This window comes from Herpailurus yagouaroundi, unplaced genomic scaffold (assembly GCF_014898765.1).
Source record: "Herpailurus yagouaroundi ecotype Mexico unplaced genomic scaffold, PumYag 254, whole genome shotgun sequence".
NCBI classification, from domain to species: domain Eukaryota; kingdom Metazoa; phylum Chordata; class Mammalia; order Carnivora; family Felidae; genus Herpailurus; species Herpailurus yagouaroundi.
The window spans coordinates 1,064,919-1,083,732 of NW_024412471.1; the positions used below are offsets into that span (position 1 = coordinate 1,064,919).

General features: G+C 44.3%; 1 protein-coding gene across 4 annotated transcripts; it reads left to right on the forward strand.

The window, feature by feature from the left end:
- The first annotated feature begins 2,737 nt into the window (after nucleotides 1-2,737).
- On the forward strand, nucleotides 2,738-17,522 carry TDRKH (tudor and KH domain containing). 4 transcript variants are annotated; one of them, XM_040461071.1, is made up of 14 exons: nucleotides 2,738-2,837; nucleotides 9,261-9,409; nucleotides 10,365-10,471; nucleotides 11,748-11,937; nucleotides 12,658-12,797; nucleotides 12,905-13,229; nucleotides 14,277-14,437; nucleotides 14,620-14,792; nucleotides 15,011-15,075; nucleotides 15,335-15,486; nucleotides 15,942-16,043; nucleotides 16,269-16,365; nucleotides 16,545-16,625; nucleotides 16,805-17,522. In XM_040461071.1, exons 2-13 carry the CDS (start codon nucleotides 9,286-9,288, stop codon nucleotides 16,595-16,597), a joined length of 1,689 nt encoding a protein of 562 aa, XP_040317005.1. In that variant the 5' UTR covers nucleotides 2,738-2,837; nucleotides 9,261-9,285; the 3' UTR covers nucleotides 16,598-16,625; nucleotides 16,805-17,522. The 4 variants fall into 4 exon arrangements, with proteins under 4 accessions (XP_040317005.1, XP_040317008.1, XP_040317006.1 ...); XM_040461074.1 differs by having other exon boundaries at nucleotides 12,905-13,151; XM_040461072.1 differs by having other exon boundaries at nucleotides 2,769-2,799.
- The last annotated feature ends 1,292 nt before the right edge of the window (nucleotides 17,523-18,814 follow it).

Here is an 18,814-nt window from a genome sequence, read left to right on the forward strand (position 1 = left end):
ATGGTTGCCAGATTAAGCCCCATATTGGGAGCCTGTTTTAAGATTCTCCCTCTCCCTCTGCCTCCTCCAACCCCGCCCAGCAAACGTACACGTGTGCTCTCAAAAAAAAAAAAAAAAAAGTGAAATAAAAACTGAAAAAATAAAAAACAATTTCTTAATAATCTTAGTAGGACGGGGCGCCTGGGTGGCGCAGTCGGTTAAGCGTCCGACTTCAGCCAGGTCACGATCTCGCGGTCGGTGAGTTCGAGCCCCGCGTCGGGCTCTGGGCTGATGGCTCAGAGCCTGGAGCCTGTTTCCGATTCTGTGTCTCCCTCTCTCTCTGCCCCTCCCCCGTTCATGCTCTGTCTCTCTCTGTCCCAAAAATAAATAAACGTTGAAAAAAAAAATTAAAAAAAAAATAATCTTAGTAGGAGATTTTTCTAAATATCATAGGAAACCCAGAAGTTATTTTTTAAATGGTGACAAATTTGGGGTGCCTGGGTGGCTCAGTGGGTTAAGCCCCCCACTTTGGCTCAGGTCATGATCTCGTGGTTCCTGATGTTCGAGCCCCGAATCAGGCTCTGTTTCAGATTCTGTGTTTCCCTCTCTCTCTGCCCCTCCCTTCCTTTCTCTCTCTCTCTCTCTCAAAAATAAACATTTAAAAAATTATATAAAAAATAAAATGGTGACAAATTCAAATACATAAAAAATAAAAAAGATTTGCACAGCAAAACTATCACCATAAGCAAAAGTAAAAAGACATAGGACAAACTGAGAAAAGGGAAAACCATTTTTAACTTATATACGAACAAGGAGCAAATATTAAGACAAAATAACCAATACAAATATGAACAAAGTATATGAACAATTTACCAACAAAATACAACAGCCACTTAAACATTAAAAGATGTTCAACCTGACTTAAAAGAAATGGAAATTAAAATTACAATGAAATAACATTTACACTACGAGACTGTCAAAAATCAGAAAGCATACGTTATCAAACAGGTCCCTTGCATACACTGCTGATGGGAGAGAATTTAAAGCTTCTGTGGAAGGCAGTCTGGCAATACATACTATACTTACCAATTTTTTTTTTCCAAACATTGCCGATGGAACGAAAATGAGAAGAGTCTTTGCAAGGGAGGGATTTTGCAAAATTGTATCTATCCAATTAAAAAACAATGCACACATTTCTTTGACCTAGTATTTGCAGTCCTAAGCATTTATTATACAGATATACAAGAGCCAAATGACATATATTTGGCATCAACATGTGAAAGGATTGACTAAACATATGTTAATATATCCCTTAGGCTTACCGTGAAACATACTATGAAGCAAATACATGTGCTACTATGGTAAGCTATCTAGGCTACATAAAAGGAAATTGCAAAAACAGTATGGACAGTAAGTTATCGACTGAGTAATAAATATATATAAATACATAAAATATGTATATATTTACTATAGAATATCTCGTGAAAATTTTACAAGAATCTGGTAAAACTGGTTGCCTCTTGAGGGAAAGGAGACGGTATTCATTGTAATCACCCGTTATGCTTACGAATTTTGTAGAATGTGTATTACTTATTCAAAATACACATTTAAAAAATTAATACAAAACGAAAACCTGAGGCCCCAAGGCATAGATCGCTTTAGTTCACCAAAGAGACAATCTCGCGTTCATTAAACATTCAGAGTGCTTATCGTGTGCCCGGCACAGCAATAGAAGCTAAAGCAAAAGCCTTCCGCGCGTTACCAGGAGCGCCCAACCCAGCGTCCCAGGGTGAGCCCGGGTGCAGAGCGGGGAGGGGTGGGGTGCAGGGTCCGGCTTGCGAGGCTTGCGCAGAGGCGGTAGTAGGGCCCAACCGTCCTTAACGGTCGAGGGTCCTGGACCGCGGCTGGAATGCCCGCTTCCAAAGAAAACTCCGCCCCTCCCCCCCCCCGAGAAATGACCCCCGGCTTGTGCGTTTGCGCTGATCCCCCGACCCGTTCCCCTCCATCCCTAGGGAAAGGGGAACCCCTGACGCCGGCACCACCCGCAGCTCCCTTACCACGGGGCGCTCGAACTCGTTCCTCTCCACCTCTCCTGCTGCCTTGTCCGGCCACATCGTCTCTTCACTCCTCCGCGTAGCTCCTTCCCCTCAACCTCTCCAACTCTACGCCGCCTGTTTTAGGTTTTCCCCCAAAAATGTTTCCCATACCACCTGAGTCACTGCCACAGTAGCTATAGGACCAATCAAGGCAAAAGATCGCAGAGAAAACAAGTGGCAGAGCATCGCCCATCATAAGGCTGCTTTCTCCATGGTCACTGGGCTGTGGAGTGACACTGGCTCTGCACAAAGGCACTAATTTTTTTGCGAACGATGACACACATGAGTGATTCCACGCTCTCGCACTTCGGTCCCAGCTTCGGGAGCGCCGATTTTCTCCGAGGTTAGGGGAGGTGGAAGCTTCTTCGGTAATTGGCCTAGAGGGAGCCTGGAAGGATTCCATGAAGCCTCTAATTGGCTGTTTAATTCTCAGCAGGTGCAATCTCAATTAACAACGTCTGGTTTCTCGGGCTCCTATTGGCTGACGCGGTGGCCGGTTTTGAATTCCATCCGGGTAATTGGGTCTGAGCAGGCAGCAGCCCCGTCGCTCAGGGGCAGCCCGCTGAAGGATTGGTTGCGGCTCGGCAGACGATTGGTCGGACTGTGAGCCGGGCGTTGATTGGTGCAGGCGGGCTGCGGGGGTGGGGAAGAGGCGGCTGAAGCGGGGTAGGCGGGGCTTGGAGTCGCGGTGCAAGAGGGAGGAGGTGACGGCAGCTGGGGTGAGGTGCGAGGCGGAGCGCGCGACTGCTGAGTCGAGGAGCGGTAAAGGCGGGGACGCGGCGCGGAGGCTTGGGGAGTGCGAGAGGCTGAGCGTGGGGTGCCCGGGCCACAAGCAGGCGGGAAAGTGGGGCCGAGCGAAGGGAGGCGTCCGAGGGCGTGGTCAGCGGAACGCCGGGGCTACTAACGGAATCCAAAGGAAGTGCTCTGGCCCCACCACGAACCCCCAGGCCAGTTTGGACTCTGCGACTGGTGTTTTTGGTCTTTTTTGACACTGAGAACCGCCATCAGTTTATCGGTTTGCCTTTGATTTTTCTCCAGTGTTTTCTTTATGTCTAATAGGATGACTGTTTCCAGTTGTCAGAATATAGTAAATTGGGGTTTTTGTTTGTTTTTCCAGTTTCCCTCCTTACTAATGCTGAAGACTCCCGTGTCAAAGTTACGTTTTTACTCTTTTCACAGCTTGAAGTGGGTTGATGCTTTTTTTTTTTTTTTCCTCCACTCACTGGTTAAAGATAAATGTAGCAAGGATGGGAAAAACTAGCTGTTTCAGTTCCACAAGCCTATCCCCATGTTTTAGCCACTTTGTAGGTTCTGGTTATCAGGAGATACTGGGGATGAGAAATCTCCCCCCCCACCCCCCCCCCCCCCCCCCCCCCGCCTCCGTGGAGCTTGCAGTGATTTGCTAACGATGTTTTTGAAATGATAATGTAAAAGTAAGCCATAGTTATGCATATCAGGTAGTTAGCAACTGTTTCATGTAAATGTCAAATTTCAAAATCAGTATTTACTGAAAACCATTATTTAGTTGAATTTCTTCCCTTGAAATGAGCCACGTGTCTCCTCTTCTTCACTCTGCTTCCCCTGGGAACTATGGTTCTCAGTTCCAACCTCCTTTTCACGTTCATTTTTGAAGTCCTAAAATCAAACACAAGCTGGCATTCAGTACATACAGTTACATCTCCGTTGGTGTCGTGTTATTTCCCACTTAAAGAGACACCGTATGAAATATGTATATTATAAATAAAATCATAATCAAGTAGCTACTCCTTCTTTGAGACCGCTAACTCAATTAGCGCAAACTTCATTTGTAATATGTGAAAAGGAGTTAAGTGGAAATTAGCTTTGGATTCAAAGAAAAGCCGTGCAATAAATTTATCCTGGTCGCGGACATTCATCTTCCCATCACGCACATTCCTTCCACCACCAGATCATTAACATTCTCTCTCAAACACTACATCTACCAGGTGCTCAAATGAAAAACCTGATAGCTCCCTGGCTCACCCTCTAACCTTTCCCTGAATCAGTTGCTAGGTCTTGTGTATTCTGCCTGTCAAAACTACTCTGTCTTCATCATTAACACCTGGACTAGCCTGTGAATTGGTCTCCCTACCCCCACAGTTGCTGCCTTCAATTCATTCTCCTATAGACCGTCAGTCAAGAATTGCAAGCAATGCATGTGTTATGAAGGGATGTTTGGAGAACTATGGAAGCCCATAGTGATAAAACCCCAAGCACAGAAGTTCGGGATTAAGGGGGGTTTGGCTGCAGAGCCAGAGGAATATCATATATTTTTGCCTTGATCTTGATAGTTTCTGAATTGGAGGGGAAATGCTGTTGGGGTTTTTGTTTTGTTTTGAGTCTCCTTAAAGAAGTGCCATTGTGACTGGTCTTCCAACCACTTTGCATACCGCATTGTATGGAAATGACTGTGTAACCTTAGGGAAATCTCTTTATTTCCCTGGGTCTTGGTTTCCCCAGTGGGAACATTATTAGTAGAATTAGATCATCTCTTTGGTTCTTCCAATTCCAAAATTCTGTGATTTTTTTTAGGCATGAATTATAGCCAGAAAAGTGGTGTTGTTAAAAGGCAGACAGCACTCCAGTGGAGATTAAGTTACTGCTCTGGTTCACAGGCCTAGATTTGTTTCCCAAAACCTTCAACACCTACAGACTCCTGCTTGTCAAGATAAAACCTTCCCTGCCTAATAGGAAGTCCCGTGAAGGAGCTACCAAGTCTGTCTGGACTGTTGTATCCCCAGGGCCAAGTACACGTTGGATACTCAATGTTTATTGGTTTGAATGCAGAAGATAAATTCGTATTTTAATGAAGTGGTTTTCAACTCTGTGCCATCTAAGAAACATTTTAAGTTCTCGCTCCTCCAGGCTGCTCCATTAACCAAGTATTTATATTGTCTTTGCATTGCCTGTAATTAGTTGTTTTGGTGTTTATCTTTCCTCCTAGACTTTATTTCAGGGCAAGAATTCTTATTCCTGCTTGTGTCCCCAGCATGTTCAGCCCATAACAAGGAGCCAGCACTCTTTCAGTGAGGCACATTAATAGTGAAGACAAGCTTTGCACTTTAGAGACTGTATGAGAAAATACATGCAGTAACCACTAGATAAAAGAAGGTGAATCTTTCCCAAATACCCAGAATAAACCATCTCGTAATATAAGAAAATAGTTTGAGTTTCAAAAACTCAAGAATGTAAGCAAAAATCCTTGTGAAACAGTTTGTTTCCTTTCTTTTAGTATATGCAAATATGATCCCACCCAAACTTTTATAGAGAGCAGTGAAAGGGTCTATTTACAGCCTAGGAAAAAAAAAAAATTTTTTTTTTTTAATTCAGTTAGGAAAGTAATCTCCTAACTCAAACCCATACTAAACTCCATTCTTCCTACCCACTAAAGAAGAAAAAAATTCCCTCATGTCTGTACTGAATCTCGAAGTGATACACTATATATATTGGACCTACTTACTAAATAATTAATTGCCTGGAATAATGACACTCGAAAAGGGTCACTCACCCAGGTAATACAAGGTTTTTTTCTCTTCAGGGCATGAGTAGGCAAGAGAGTGAATTAAATTTGTTTAAAACTGTTGGTTGAAAACATAGATCTGGCAAACTTCTGGTGGTTGTTTAAAGAACTTTGTTTATTTCTACTGGTCAGTAAAGCTCTATGAGGCCACATGCAAAAATTCGGTCCTCTGTTTAATAGTAGGAAATCCACCTGCGGTCTTGACATGACTTTAATCTGCTCCTTGGAAGGAGATTTCTGTGCAAAGATTTCTTTTCCTTCACTCTTCCTGAAAGGCTTTCAGGAAAAGCACATTTAAAACCAAAGTTTTATTCCTAAGTAGGTCTTTTATTAACGAGTGTTTAGCCTTCCTACGATACAACTAGTGTTTTTAAGGTAAAAAAAAAAAAAAAAAAAACACATTATTTTCTTGGATATTATAATCATTTGGGTTGAATTTTTGTACCTGGAGGCAAATCATAGCATAAATTATATTTCCTCACTCATTTTAAGGCAAGTTTCATTAAAAGCCATGCTGTGTTATACTAGATTGTACTACCTGGAAATAGACACTGTCTTTAGTTTTTTACCAGCTACAGTGCTTTCAGTGTTAAACAAGTATTTGTTAATTTTGAATTGCCAAAGTAGAGACACCCAAGTACTGTTCTGCTGAAAGTTTATGTGAAAGAAAAGGGGGAGGGGCTCCTAAAGTTACTTTGTAAGGTTCTTAATATCCAAATAATACCCAGACTCTGGGTAAGAGATTAGGTGACCTCTCTAAGCATATATACTCCTTCTTACCTTATAGGATTGCATGAAGATCAATTAAAATAATGTATGGAAAGGGCCTAGTGGCATAGTAGCTACTCAGTACATTTATCTCTTCATCTTTGTAATCCTTAGTGCCACAATAGCATTTAGCACATAGAAGTGCTTAATAAATGTGGTTGAATGGCACTGCTGAATCCATTAGTCTAGAAGACACAGGCATAACAGGTACACAGTTGCATACAGTGTGAACAAGTGCCATCAGGGAAGTACCATTTACGGGGCAGCATGAACTAAGAAGAAACCCTAAGCCAGCCAGGGGAAATCCTACAGGCCTTAGAAGGAGTGTACCAGTAGAGCTGAGACTTGAGGAAGGAGTAGGGTTTGCCAGGGAGATCAGATGAGCTAGGGAGTATAAGGAAGACAAGTGACACATGGGTCAGAGTAAGGATATACAGGAGAGCATGTCCTTTTCCCCTAGTAGCAGTGGGGTTAGAATAGAAGGCTGCGAAGGTAGTAGGCAGAGATCAGATGATAAAGAACTTATATGCCATTAATGACTTTTCATGAAAGCAACAGTTGTTGAAGTTTATTCATTTAACAAATGATTATTGACTGGCTACTGTGTGCTAGGCACTGAAGAATGAAAACATTCCTGCCCTATAGAATTTACATTCCAGTGGATATACAATCAAAACGAAGACCTCGCAAGTCATTATAATAACTTTGGCTTAGAGTCATAGTGAGATTGAAAACCACTGGAAGGTTTTCAGTGGAAGAGCAACATTATCTGACTTACTCCAGCTGTTGAGAATAAACTGGACAATGGCAAATGCTGGGATATAATTGATTGCGATTTGGGCAAGAGATAGTGATGTTTAAAGCAAATGGTGGTCATAGCAGTGGAGTGGTAAAATGTCAGATTCTGGATAATTTGAAGGTAGAACGAATAGGATTTGCTGATAGCCTGGAGGTGCTATTTGAGGAGTAACCTGAGCAAAAGAATGGAGTTACCATTTACTGAGTCAGCCAAGACTACAGACAAGTGTTGCACCTGTTGAGTTTGAGTTTGAGATGCCTATTAGACATCCAGTGGAGATGTTGTCTCCCAGACATTTACGTATACAAACCTGGAGTTCAGGAGAATGTTCCTAATTGGATCTATGAATTTGGGAGTTCTCAGCGTAGATGGGATTTAAAGCCAAGCTGTGAATGAAATTTGGCAAGATCACCAAGGAAGTGAGGAGAGGAGAGGGCAAAGGACAGAGCCCTGGGGCACTGCAGTATTTAGAGGTTACAAGAAGGAGAAGGAAACTGACCAGTAGAGCAGCCAGAAAGGAGAAAGAAAAACCAGGAGAGTGCTGTCATGGAAGCCAAGTGAAGAAAGGGTCTCCGAGCAGGGGGGATCCCCAGCTGTGCCAGATGTGGGGGCAAGGGCAGGTAGAGTGAAGACCTTAGCAATGTGATGTCACTGGTGACCTTGGAAAGAGCAGCGGGAGTGGGTTCAAGAAGAGAAATTGAGCACAGAAGTATTGGCACTTGTGAGTTTTCCTGTAAAAGGAAGGGAAGAAATGAAGTATTTGGAGGAATAAGTAGAATCAAGAGTTTTAAAGAAACTAGAAACAGTGGTATGTTTGCTGATGGAAAGATCCAGTAGAGAGGAAGACCTTAACAATGTATGAGAAGGAAGGAGAGCGACACTTTTATGAGAGACTTCAGTGCCCAGAACAGAAACGGTTCATCCATGGTTACAGGAGAGAAGGTAGGGATTTGGGCATAGATAGAAGTAGATGGGTAAATGTGGTGGAACTTGGCTAATGTTTTCTCTGAATGCTCTACTTTCTCAGTGGCGTAGGAAGTGAAGAGAACATGATTTGAGAGTGAGGATGGAGAAGGAGGCACTAGAGGCTTGAGAAGAGACCGTATGAATTGCCTGGGAGGGTGAGAAAGACTAGAGAATAAGGAAGTATAGTGAAGATGTTAAGATTAGCTAGGCAGCAAAATGAAGGTACAGAGTCAGACTAAGCAAGAAGGCTGTTGCAGTGGTCTGAATGAGATTCAATGAGCTTCTGAATCAGGTGCTGTGTTGTTGGAGTTACTAGCATATAGGTAGTAGTTGAGGCTGCAGGTGTGGATGAAATTGCCCAAAGACAGCAGAGTGACAGTAGCAGTGGATAGAGGCCACAGGAAAACAAGACCAAAACCACAAAGGCACCTCCAGGGCAAGAGAAGGAGAAGCCAAGAGAAGAAGGGCACATAGGGGAGATTAGGTAGGGCTTATACGTGCCATCTCTGTTGGCTACCTAGGAGGTTGTCATTTCGGTAAAGGAGTAGGGCAGACCTCCTTCCAGTGTTCGCTGAGGAATGACTAGAAATCAGGAGTATAGATAAAAGAAAATGAAGTGGAAGCAGCAGAGTCTAGAAGTCGAAGGGAGGAGAGCCTGAAAGGCCTAGAAAGCTATTCCTTGCAGAGACAACAGCTTCTGGAAAGGCCTAGAGACATGGAGAGCACAGATAAGGAATTTGAAGCAGTCTGATGTGAAATTTAAAGGTGTATTTTTGTAATGTTTGATTCATATAATAATTTTTTTATTCCTTTGTCCTATAAAGTCGTGATCAACGTATAGTTCTCCCTAGGAGGGGGGAAGGAATGAAGTATGCCTCTGTTGTGTATGTCCTTTAGCAACTTTTAAAAAATACCGAGACCTTTTTACATGAAATAGATTTTGGGAAAAAAAGATTTTGATACTGCTCAAGCTCTTGATATGGGAAGGTAGGCAGTATTCAATAATATTGAAGTAGTATTCTTTTCAATAATATTGTCATATGTTCCCATGCTTCTCTGCCAGTTGTAAAGGTTGGGATGAAATTGCTTCTTTTCCCTCATTTGCTTATTTCAGGATGTAAGTCAGAATACAGCAGAAAATGTCCACTGAACGAACTTCTTGGACAAGTTTGTCCACTATTCAGAAAATAGCGCTGGGCCTCGGGATCCCAGCCAGTGCAACAGTTGCCTATATCCTATACCGCAGGTACAGGGAGAGCAGAGGTATGTGGACCCCCGGCTGTAAATATGGAAATGTTCAGGCTGTGCTCTGGCCTTGTTAAATTGAAATGAAAATTTTCCTTGTTGGACTGGGTATGTCTATTGGGATGTAATTGGCTTTCTGTGAGGGGGTCTTTGAAACTGTTTGGTTTCTTCTTTTCTGTGTTCTTAATGTGAAGCTAGTCTGTGGAATGAAGAACTCCTAATTCTATTCTCTGTTCCCTTCAGCAACAGCAGCACTGCAATGGGGTTCTTTTTCTTTTTTAGTATCTATAGATAGTAAAGAGTATAATCTCTTTTTTTACAATAGTTTTTTTTTTTAATGTTTATTTTTGAGAGAGAGAGCATGTGCCCCCAAGCGGGGGAGGAGCAGAGAGCGAGAGGCAGAATCTGAAGCAGGCTCCAGGCTCTGAGCTGTCAGCTCAGAGCCCAACATGGGGCTTGAACCCACGAACCGTAAGATCATGACCTGAGTCGAAGTCAGACATTTAACCAACTGAGCCTCCCAGGCGCCCCATATACTCTTATCTTTTTTATATGCTTTTTGCATTTAGTTGTTAGAAAGCTAACCATGGGGTCCAGCTTCCACACAGGCTGAACCTAGAGAAAGGATTTAGGTACAAGCAGAAGTTCTGAGCCCAGTGTATTCATTGGGCAATTTAGCCTTTGTTCTTCTCCAGGAGTCCTATCTTGGGAGACACAGCTTACCCAAAATCCAGCACCCCTTTCTTGCAGAGCCAAATGCTTTTCCCATTTTAGCATCTGAAACAGTATCCCAGAGACAATGCCTATCTTCTGGGACCCTCTAATTCCTACTCAGGTGCTACTTTTCTTTGTCATTATGGTTGAGATCCTTAGTCTGTCTTGTGGATCAGTCTCTTTGACACCTAGTTTCAGGGGAGGGCTGGGGTACTTGGATGCTATCTGAGTCTGATCTGATGAGCCATGATCTATGCAGAAGAACGGTTGACATTTGTTGGGGAGGATGACATCGAAATAGAGATGCGAGTTCCCCAGGAGGCCGTAAAGCTCATCATTGGCCGGCAAGGAGCCAATATTAAACAGGTAAGTGTGTAAGCAATTGGCTTTCCCAGGGATTGATTCTGCTTAATAACTTCTTCCCTCCTCTGCCCCCATCCCACAAAAGCCACCTGCACTATGTAGGTCTTTAAAAGAAAAAAATAAAGGAACATTTAGCTAACCATGCTCTTTTCCTTCTAAAGAAGAGTACTTCTCCCCAGAGCATGCATGACTTAGCTTGAAATGGGGATTTTTTTTTAAATGTTTATTTTAGAGAGGCAGAGAGAGTGAGCATGCACGCGTGAGCAGGGGAGCAGCAGAGAGGGGAACAGCAGATCCTAAGTGGGCTCTGCGCTGACAGCAGAGAGCCTGCTGTGGGGCTCGAACTCACAAAATGGGAGAGCATGATCTGAGCCGAAGTCAAGGCACTTAACTGAGCTACCCAGGTGCTCTTGAATTTTTTTTTTTTTTTTAATGTTTGTTTATTTTTGAGAGAGAGTGCGAGCAGGAGAGGGGCAGAGAGAGAGAGAGAGAGAGACACAGAATCTGAAGCAGGCTCCAGGTTCCGAGCTGTCAGCACAGAGCCTGACCATGAGATCATGACCTAAGCTGAAATCGGACACTCAACTGACTGAGCAACCCAGATGCCCTGAAATGGGAATTTTTGATTGTGTGATTCTAAACTTGGTGCAGTCTGAACCATTCTTTTCTACTGTGGAATTAATTAGCTCTCATTAATTGATAGTAAATATTGAATTGGCCTAATTTTTCTTATTATCTATTCAGTTTGTTAAGAAAACAAAATATTGGATTCTCTGATCCAAATAAAATGAGAGGGAAAGAGGGTTCTAAATACAAAGAGAGTGGTGCCTGGTTGGTTAGTTAGTTAGTTAGAAGCTTAGTTGGTTAAGCTTCTGACTTTGGCTCAGGTCATGATCTTGCAGTTTGGTGAGTTCAAGCCCTGCATTGGACTCTGTGCTTGACAGCTCAGAGCCTGGAGCCTGCTTCAGATTCTGTGTCTCCCTCTCTCTATGCTCCTCTCCCGTTTGCACTCGTGCATGCTCTCTCAAAAATAAATAAGCATCTAAAAATTTTTTAAAAAATATAAAGAGAAACTGTTTTGAATGAACTATTATTTGGGGTTACCTTTGTCACTAATCGCCTTTCATCAGTACAGATAGTTGAGGACAGCTTATAGCATCTTGATTTAACTGATAACTGTCCAGTTCCATCTACTTCCAGGGTTAAGTTGAAAGTATACCTAGCTGACCCAAATGGGAGCTATTCCAGAGCGGACTGCCACGTATCCTTTTCTCTGCAGCTGCGGAAACAGACAGGTGCTCGGATTGATGTGGACACAGAGGATGTAGGCGATGAACGGGTGCTGCTTATCAGTGGGTTTCCTGTGCAGGTGTGCAAGGCCAAAGCAGCCATCCATCAGATCCTGACAGAGAATACCCCTGTGTCTGAGCAGCTTTCTGTTCCGCAGAGATCCGTGGGCAGGATCATAGGTACCACTGGACAGCTTCTTCTGCTGGTTCCTTTTTCTTTCACCTTTGCCTTCCTTTCATACCTTCCCAAGGGTTTTTCCTGGCCTTCTTCCCCATCACCTTCCTGAGGGAGCGTGGGGAGACAGGAACATTGAGACCAGAGCTGTACATTTTTACAGAAGCAGTGGTAAACCCAAACCCCATTACCCCAAGAAGCTATATGGTCTGAACTTTACAAATAGGCTCCAGAAGGGTTCAGGTAAATGTATTTACCTCACAATAGATTTTTAAAGGAGAGCTAAGCCTGCTCATATTTATCCCAGATCTTTCAAGACCATGCTCTTCCAGAGAGCACCTGCTATGCCTTCCCCTAGAGCAGTCCTTATGCTTCTCCTAGAGGCAGAGAATTGTCCATTCTTGCCTCAGTGCCTCTCACACTGTGTAGGATATCTTCTAATAAAGTGCAGATATAAAGTGTGCTGAGTGGCCAAAAAATGGGAATGACGTGAAGTACACTAAATGTTTAGAGTTTAAGTAAAGCAGAAAGAGAAGATTGTCCCTGTTCCCCTTCATATAGTAAGGATTGCAATAGTTCCTGCTTTCTAGTCAGTATCTTACATTCTGTTCACTTTGAAAATAAGAACAGACTCTCCTCTCCTAGTATATACAAAATAGTGATTTTTCTAGTGGTTAAAGCTGGCCAAGAGAGAAGGACAGGTTTTTATGTGTTTTTCAATGCAGGGAGGGGTGGCGAGACAATTCGTTCTATCTGTAAAGCCTCTGGAGCCAAAATTACCTGTGACAAAGAATCAGAGGGGACGCTACTACTATCAAGGCTTATAAAAATCTCAGGAACACAGAAGGAAGTGGCAGCAGCCAAGGCAAGTAGTTAATAGACTTGAATTGTGTCTAAGAATGAGAAGAATCCTTTACTCCACCCTGGGTCAAAATATGTGGCCAAATCGATCTCCTCTCTTATTTTCCACAGCATTTGATACTAGAGAAAGTTTCAGAAGATGAAGAACTTCGGAAGAGAATTGCTCATTCTGCAGAAACCAGAGTCCCACGCAAGCAGCCAATCAGTGTAAGAAGAGAGGAAGCGATAGAGTCTGGTGGAGCTGGAGAGCCAGCTTTGTGGAAGAGCACTGATACTGGTGCCGGACTGGAGCCGGCTACACCACTGAGAGTTCCTCCCCGAAAAGGAAGCGGTGACATGGCTGTCGAAGGGCCGGAAGGTGCTTGGGAGAAACCTAATGGGGACAGCTTTCAGAAATCTGGAGCCCAGACCAGTCCAGAGATGTCCATGTTTGAAAGTATGTAACAAATGGGAACCCATTTACCATATGAAAGGTAGAAATACTGGCTTAGACAACCTAAAAAAGGAAGCAGTGAAAATAATTTCTGTTTTCTTGACTGCACTTATGAGCCTCTTCACAGAAGTCATTTTGTGTGGTGATATTTTACTTGGGTTACTACTAACCATGAATAATTTTCAGAACACAAACCAGACTAGTGATGGAGAATGATAATATACTAGTGAAATATACTAGTTCACAGGAAGCTAGTCTGAGTAATATATCAAGTAATTGAATTTACATGGTATTCATTTCTAAACAGATTTATTAAACAAGTAAAATACTCAGCCTGATTTTTTTTTGGCTTATCTCATTACTGCTTTTAAAAATGATCACCATTCAAGGAGGATGAAAAGATTGTGAGCATTCTCTTCTGTGCATAGGTTTGGGGATGGACGGGGAAGACCAGGCCCCCTAAGAGGTTCATAGACTTGTTTGGGGGTCACACAATGAGTCAGTGATAGAGTAGGATCTGAACAGGCCCACATCTTTCCTTTGGTCCATGTTGCAGTTATAATTGATGTCTGATTTGAATACATGGCAGATGACTAGAAGTGTAAACTTATTACTCAGTTACATAGAACGGTACACAGCTCAGCTTAGCACCTTTCTTCAGGATGTTCTTATATGAATCATTCAGTTGTCCCTCCAGCCATTTTTTAAATGGTGATAGCCACTTGGTTATTTTTGTAACTCTCGCTTCTGATGCAGTCTGCCTTTTTTTTTTTTTTTTTTTTTTAGAGCACAAGCGGGGGAGAGGGGCAGAGAGAGAGAGAGAGAGGGAGAGAGAATCCTAAGTAGGCCCCGTGCTGTGTGTGGAGCCTGATGCAGGGCTCAATCCCACAACCCTGGGATCATGACCTGAGCTGAAATGAAGAATGGGATACTCAACCCACTGAGCCACCCAGGCACCTCCAGTCTCCCCATTTCAACCATAGTTTTAATATGGTCACCAGGTTAGATGGTGAGGATTCTGTAGCTTAACTTGCTTATCCCTGTGTTTAGTCCCTAGTCCTGACTTCAGTTTCCATGCTGATGAGTTCCTGGAAGTCTACGTGTCTGCCTCTGAACACCCTAACCACTTCTGGATCCAGATCATTGGCTCCCGCAGTCTGCAGCTGGATAAGCTTGTCAGTGAGATGACCCAGCACTATGAGAACAGTCTAGTGAGTTACTGTAGGGACAGGGTTGGGTTTGATGAAAAGGGGGCCTTTTTTATTGTGATATGTTCTCTTTTTTTCCTAGGGAATAACTACTTGTTCTTTCTCCTCCTCGTATTTACTGCTTATCTGTTTTTTAGCCTGCCCATCCTAACTCTCCCAATCCTGATCCCCCTCCTCATGTGCAGCCTGAAGACTTGACTGTGCATGTGGGAGACATTGTAGCAGCACCTCTACCTACAAATGGCTCCTGGTACCGAGCTCGGGTCCTTGGCACTTTGGAGAATGGGAACCTGGACCTGTACTTCGTTGACTTTGGAGATAATGGCGATTGCCCACTGAAGGACCTCCGGGCACTCAGGTTAGTGTGGAGACCGGGGTGGAGTCCCAGCTGTTAACTCAGCCCTGGCCATCGCAGGTGGTGTGCTCTTGGCACTCATCACTGGGGGGTTGGGAAGAGAGCCTGCTGACAGAGAGCAGATGATTATCTTCTCCCTTGGGTTCATTGGTGATGTCTAGAAACACAGACTGTAAGAGGCCCTTCTGGCACTGGGATTCTAATTTGTTTCTTTCCTTTAGGAGTGACTTCCTAAGTCTTCCATTTCAAGCAATAGAATGTAGTCTGGCACGGATCGCCCCCTCAGGTAAATTGGTCACAATACCTATTGACCTTACCTCCAAATAAAATAACTTCCTTCTAGAACTTGGCAGGATTTCTCACATTCCCAGGCTTTTTGAGTTCTGGGCACTCAGTTGTCTTTTCCCTCCCAACAGTAGAAAGCAGTAACCAGGAACACACCTGGCAGGCAGACATAGGTGTCTTTTGGAGTAGAAATAGGTGGGTATAATCTCATCCCATCAGTAGGGACCCCTTCTTAGGTTCTCCCTGCAATCTTTTGCCAGGTGAACAGTGGGAAGAGGAAGCTTTGGATGAGTTTGACAGACTCACTCACTGTGCTGACTGGAAGCCCCTGGTGGCTAAGATCTCCAGCTATGTCCAGACTGGGATCTCAACTTGGCCCAAGATTTACTTATATGATACTAGCAATGGGAAGGTATGACTGGGGTCTACTCATTGCTCACCGTCTCGTCAGTATATTTATATCCTCATTCACTTTTTCTTTCCCAGAAGCCCTTATCTGATATTTGCTATTATTCCTGCCTCCTAAGATCCTGCTTACTGAAGGAATGTCTTTAATTTTTTTTTTAATGTTTGTTTATTTTTGAGAGACAGTGTGAGCGGGGGAGGGGCAGAGAGAGAGAGAGAGAAAGACACAGAATCTGAAGAGGCTCCAGGCTCTGAGCTGTCAGCACAGAGCCCGACACGGGGTTTGAACTCACAAGCTACAAGATCATGACCTGAGCTGAAGTCGGACGCTCAACTGACTGAGCCACCCAGGCACCCCTGAAGGAATGTCTTTAAAGTATCACTCCTAACCCTGCTGTCCTGGTTCCTCAGATATGCCCCTCTCTACAGAGAACATCATTCCCTTTGCATTTTTCTTCTCAGAAACTTGATATTGGGTTAGAATTAGTTCGTAAAGGATATGCAGTTGAACTTCCTGAAGACATGGAAGAAAACAGAGCCATCCCAGACATGTTGCACGATGTGGTGAGTACATGTAATGTGCTGCCCTGGGGCGAGTCTGCCCCAGGAGACGGGAGGGCTTCTGGTCACACGTGACGTGCTATGGAGGGCTTTCCTAAGAGGGCATCCTTGTTCCTCTCAGCTATCTGACTCCACTGCCTTAACCAGAGCCTGAGGACAAAATGAGAGGGCGGCCTCTCCTTTCCCACCAGCCACTACAGTCTTCTTCTCTTGTCTTCATCCCTGCAGGCCACAGAAACAGAGGTCTCTCTCGGCAGCATGCTCGCTGAGACCAGGAAGAGCCCTGGAGAAATAGCAAATACCCTGTCCTGCCTCAGCTTGTCAGGTACAAACTGCATTTCCTCCCCAGAGCATCTTTGGGAATTACTGGTTTTCAGTGGGTCTCTCCAAACTAGGGACAATGTTAAGACTTAGCTCTTAAAAAGCGGCCACGGGGCACCAAGAAGTCCGTATTCCCTGAGTCTCAGTGGCCATGCCTAACTTCCTCCCCTTTCTGCTAAGCAGAAGCTGCCTCTGTGTCTGGTGATGATAATCTTGAAGAGGACTACTTACTATGAAGTCAGCTGACGCCGTCTGCTGTGCCGTGTGAGTGCACCTCTCCTCTGTCTAGCAACAGGAAAGTAACCAGGGGGATAGCTGGGGCTTGCTCTGTCCTCCCTTCCCTAGCCCATCTTAGCATGACTACAGCTGCTTTCCTGCAGTTTCACTCGTTCTCAGGTTGAGCCTATTCAGACTTTTGTGTCTATGTGTTTGTGTCTTGGCAGGATTTGGTGCCTGGAGAGAGGAGCCTATGATAAAGGGATCTATGCAGTCCTTCCTCCATTACCTACATGATCTGGCTTGCTGTGGACCAAATGCATGCTCTCCTTCTGTTGGACTACCACAAAGAGTGTGGGGTGAAGAAGAGGACAAGTACATGTCCCTTCTCCACCTGCCCGACCCCATCTTCTTCGAGTTTGCTTCCAGGCTGCTCAGCCTCTGGTCCGCTGCTCTCTGCCAGGCGATTATTGTATGCTTCTGCAAGGCTGTGTCCTTTTTGAGGCTGGAAAGCAGCCAGGTTTTGGTCAGTGGAAGTGATGATTCTGCAGACTTCTGACTCACCTCCTCAGGTGACTCTGTTAATTAAAGGAGGTTTTTGAGTGATTAGCTCAAAGACCGCAGTTGAGTTGGGAGGCACAGGCACAAATCAGCATGATTAAAAAGCCTCAGGAAATGGGAAAGAACACTGCCTCCCAGCCTCAACTGCTGAAATGTTATTGGAGGTAGGTTTTTTGAAACAGTGCTCCAGCTATTTCCCTGTTAACTTTGGTTAAAATACAAGTTAGACAAAGAGAGGGCATTTCAGGAAATACTCTAAAGTGCTAGTGTAGTATCTATATGTATACACACACACACCTCCATGAAGTGAAAGAGAACTTCCATAGCCGTTTAAATCATTTGGGGGATTCTTTGATGAATAAAGTTCTCAAGAAAGATCTAAAACTAAATGTTGGTTGAATCAAGGTAGAAGCAGGACTATGGGTCCTGGAATTTGTCGCACACCTTACATGGTGGGCCCGTCTTTGAAGCGAGTGTCCATCCCATGCACAGATCCTATCCTTTCCCTAAAGGTATTTCAGAATTAAACATTCACTAAGAACCAAACCAGTTTAGGTTTGGGCTTTGTGAATAAGGACCCCACCCAAACTAGGTATTTGGAAGAGGCCTGGGTTCTGGTAGGTCTCCACCATGACCTTACTGTAAGCCTTCGGGAGGCCATGTCTTCACACACCCCTGCATCGTGGCCAGTAGCATTCAGCCAGTGAGAGCTGTGAAAGGGACTTGGCAGCAAGTGTAAGTGTGTAGTACTGCGAGTGGTGGGGTAATGGCCGATGAACAGGGAGGGCTTTTTAAGGATCTGTAAGATGAACTACAAAACTTAAAACTAGCACATGAGGATGCTTTATGCAGGGTTTTGTTTTTTTAATCTAGTAATTAGGCCTACCCATATACCGCATGGGTTTTACCATAGCCAAAATTTTTTTTTTTTTTTAATTTTTTTTTTTCAACGTTTATTTATTTTTGGGACAGAGAGAGACAGAGCATGAACGGGGGAGGGGCAGAGAGAGAGGGAGACACAGAATTGGAAACAGGCTCCAGGCTCTGAGCCATCAGCCCAGAGCCTGACGCGGGGCTCAAACTCACGGACCGCGAGACCGTGACCTGGCTGAAGTTGGACGCTTAACCGACTGCGCCACCCAGGCGCCCCAAAATTTTCAAAATTTATTTTCTCAGAAAACTCTCAGTACCGTGTGTTAGAGAAAGGCTCTAGTGAAGGAGCATCTCTGATGAGTTTGTGGGATCTTGGAAGAATCCTTGGAGGGTTGCCATTGATTTGACAAGGTTTCGGACCTTGGCTGCAGTGAACTACCGCGGTGCCCCCCCCCCCCCCCGCGCCCGCCCCGCCCCGGGGGTGGGATCTGCTCCCCAACAGGGTCAAGAGGCCCACTAGTCAGTCACCAGGCTCCTCGGCCCCTTGGCCTTCACTCTTAGAGGCCCTGATGTAATTCATTGGTAGGACTTCTTGCTGAGGAAAACAAGCAGTGCCTCATTCTTAGCCGTGGCTTCTTCCCGTGAGTACAAGTCTGTTCCATTTATGTGGCCTTTATGTCTCATCAGTTCATGTCCCAGTTGGATGGGCTCCAGCACACCCTGTCCTTGTCTGGAACACCCTCTTCTATTCCATATTTCTTATTTTGTCTTTTGAAATCCTCCCCTTGAGCCAAAGCTGTGGG

Bases quoted from the DNA above. Each gene is read 5' to 3' on its own strand.
- TDRKH (XM_040461071.1), top strand. From the start codon at position 9,286: ATGTCCACTGAACGAACTTCTTGGACAAGTTTGTCCACTATTCAGAAA. The intron at 11,938-12,657 runs GTACCACTGGAC...TTTTCAATGCAG, and splicing joins ATCCGTGGGCAGGATCATAG to GGAGGGGTGGCGAGACAATT. The intron at 12,798-12,904 runs GCAAGTAGTTAA...TATTTTCCACAG, and splicing joins AGGAAGTGGCAGCAGCCAAG to CATTTGATACTAGAGAAAGT.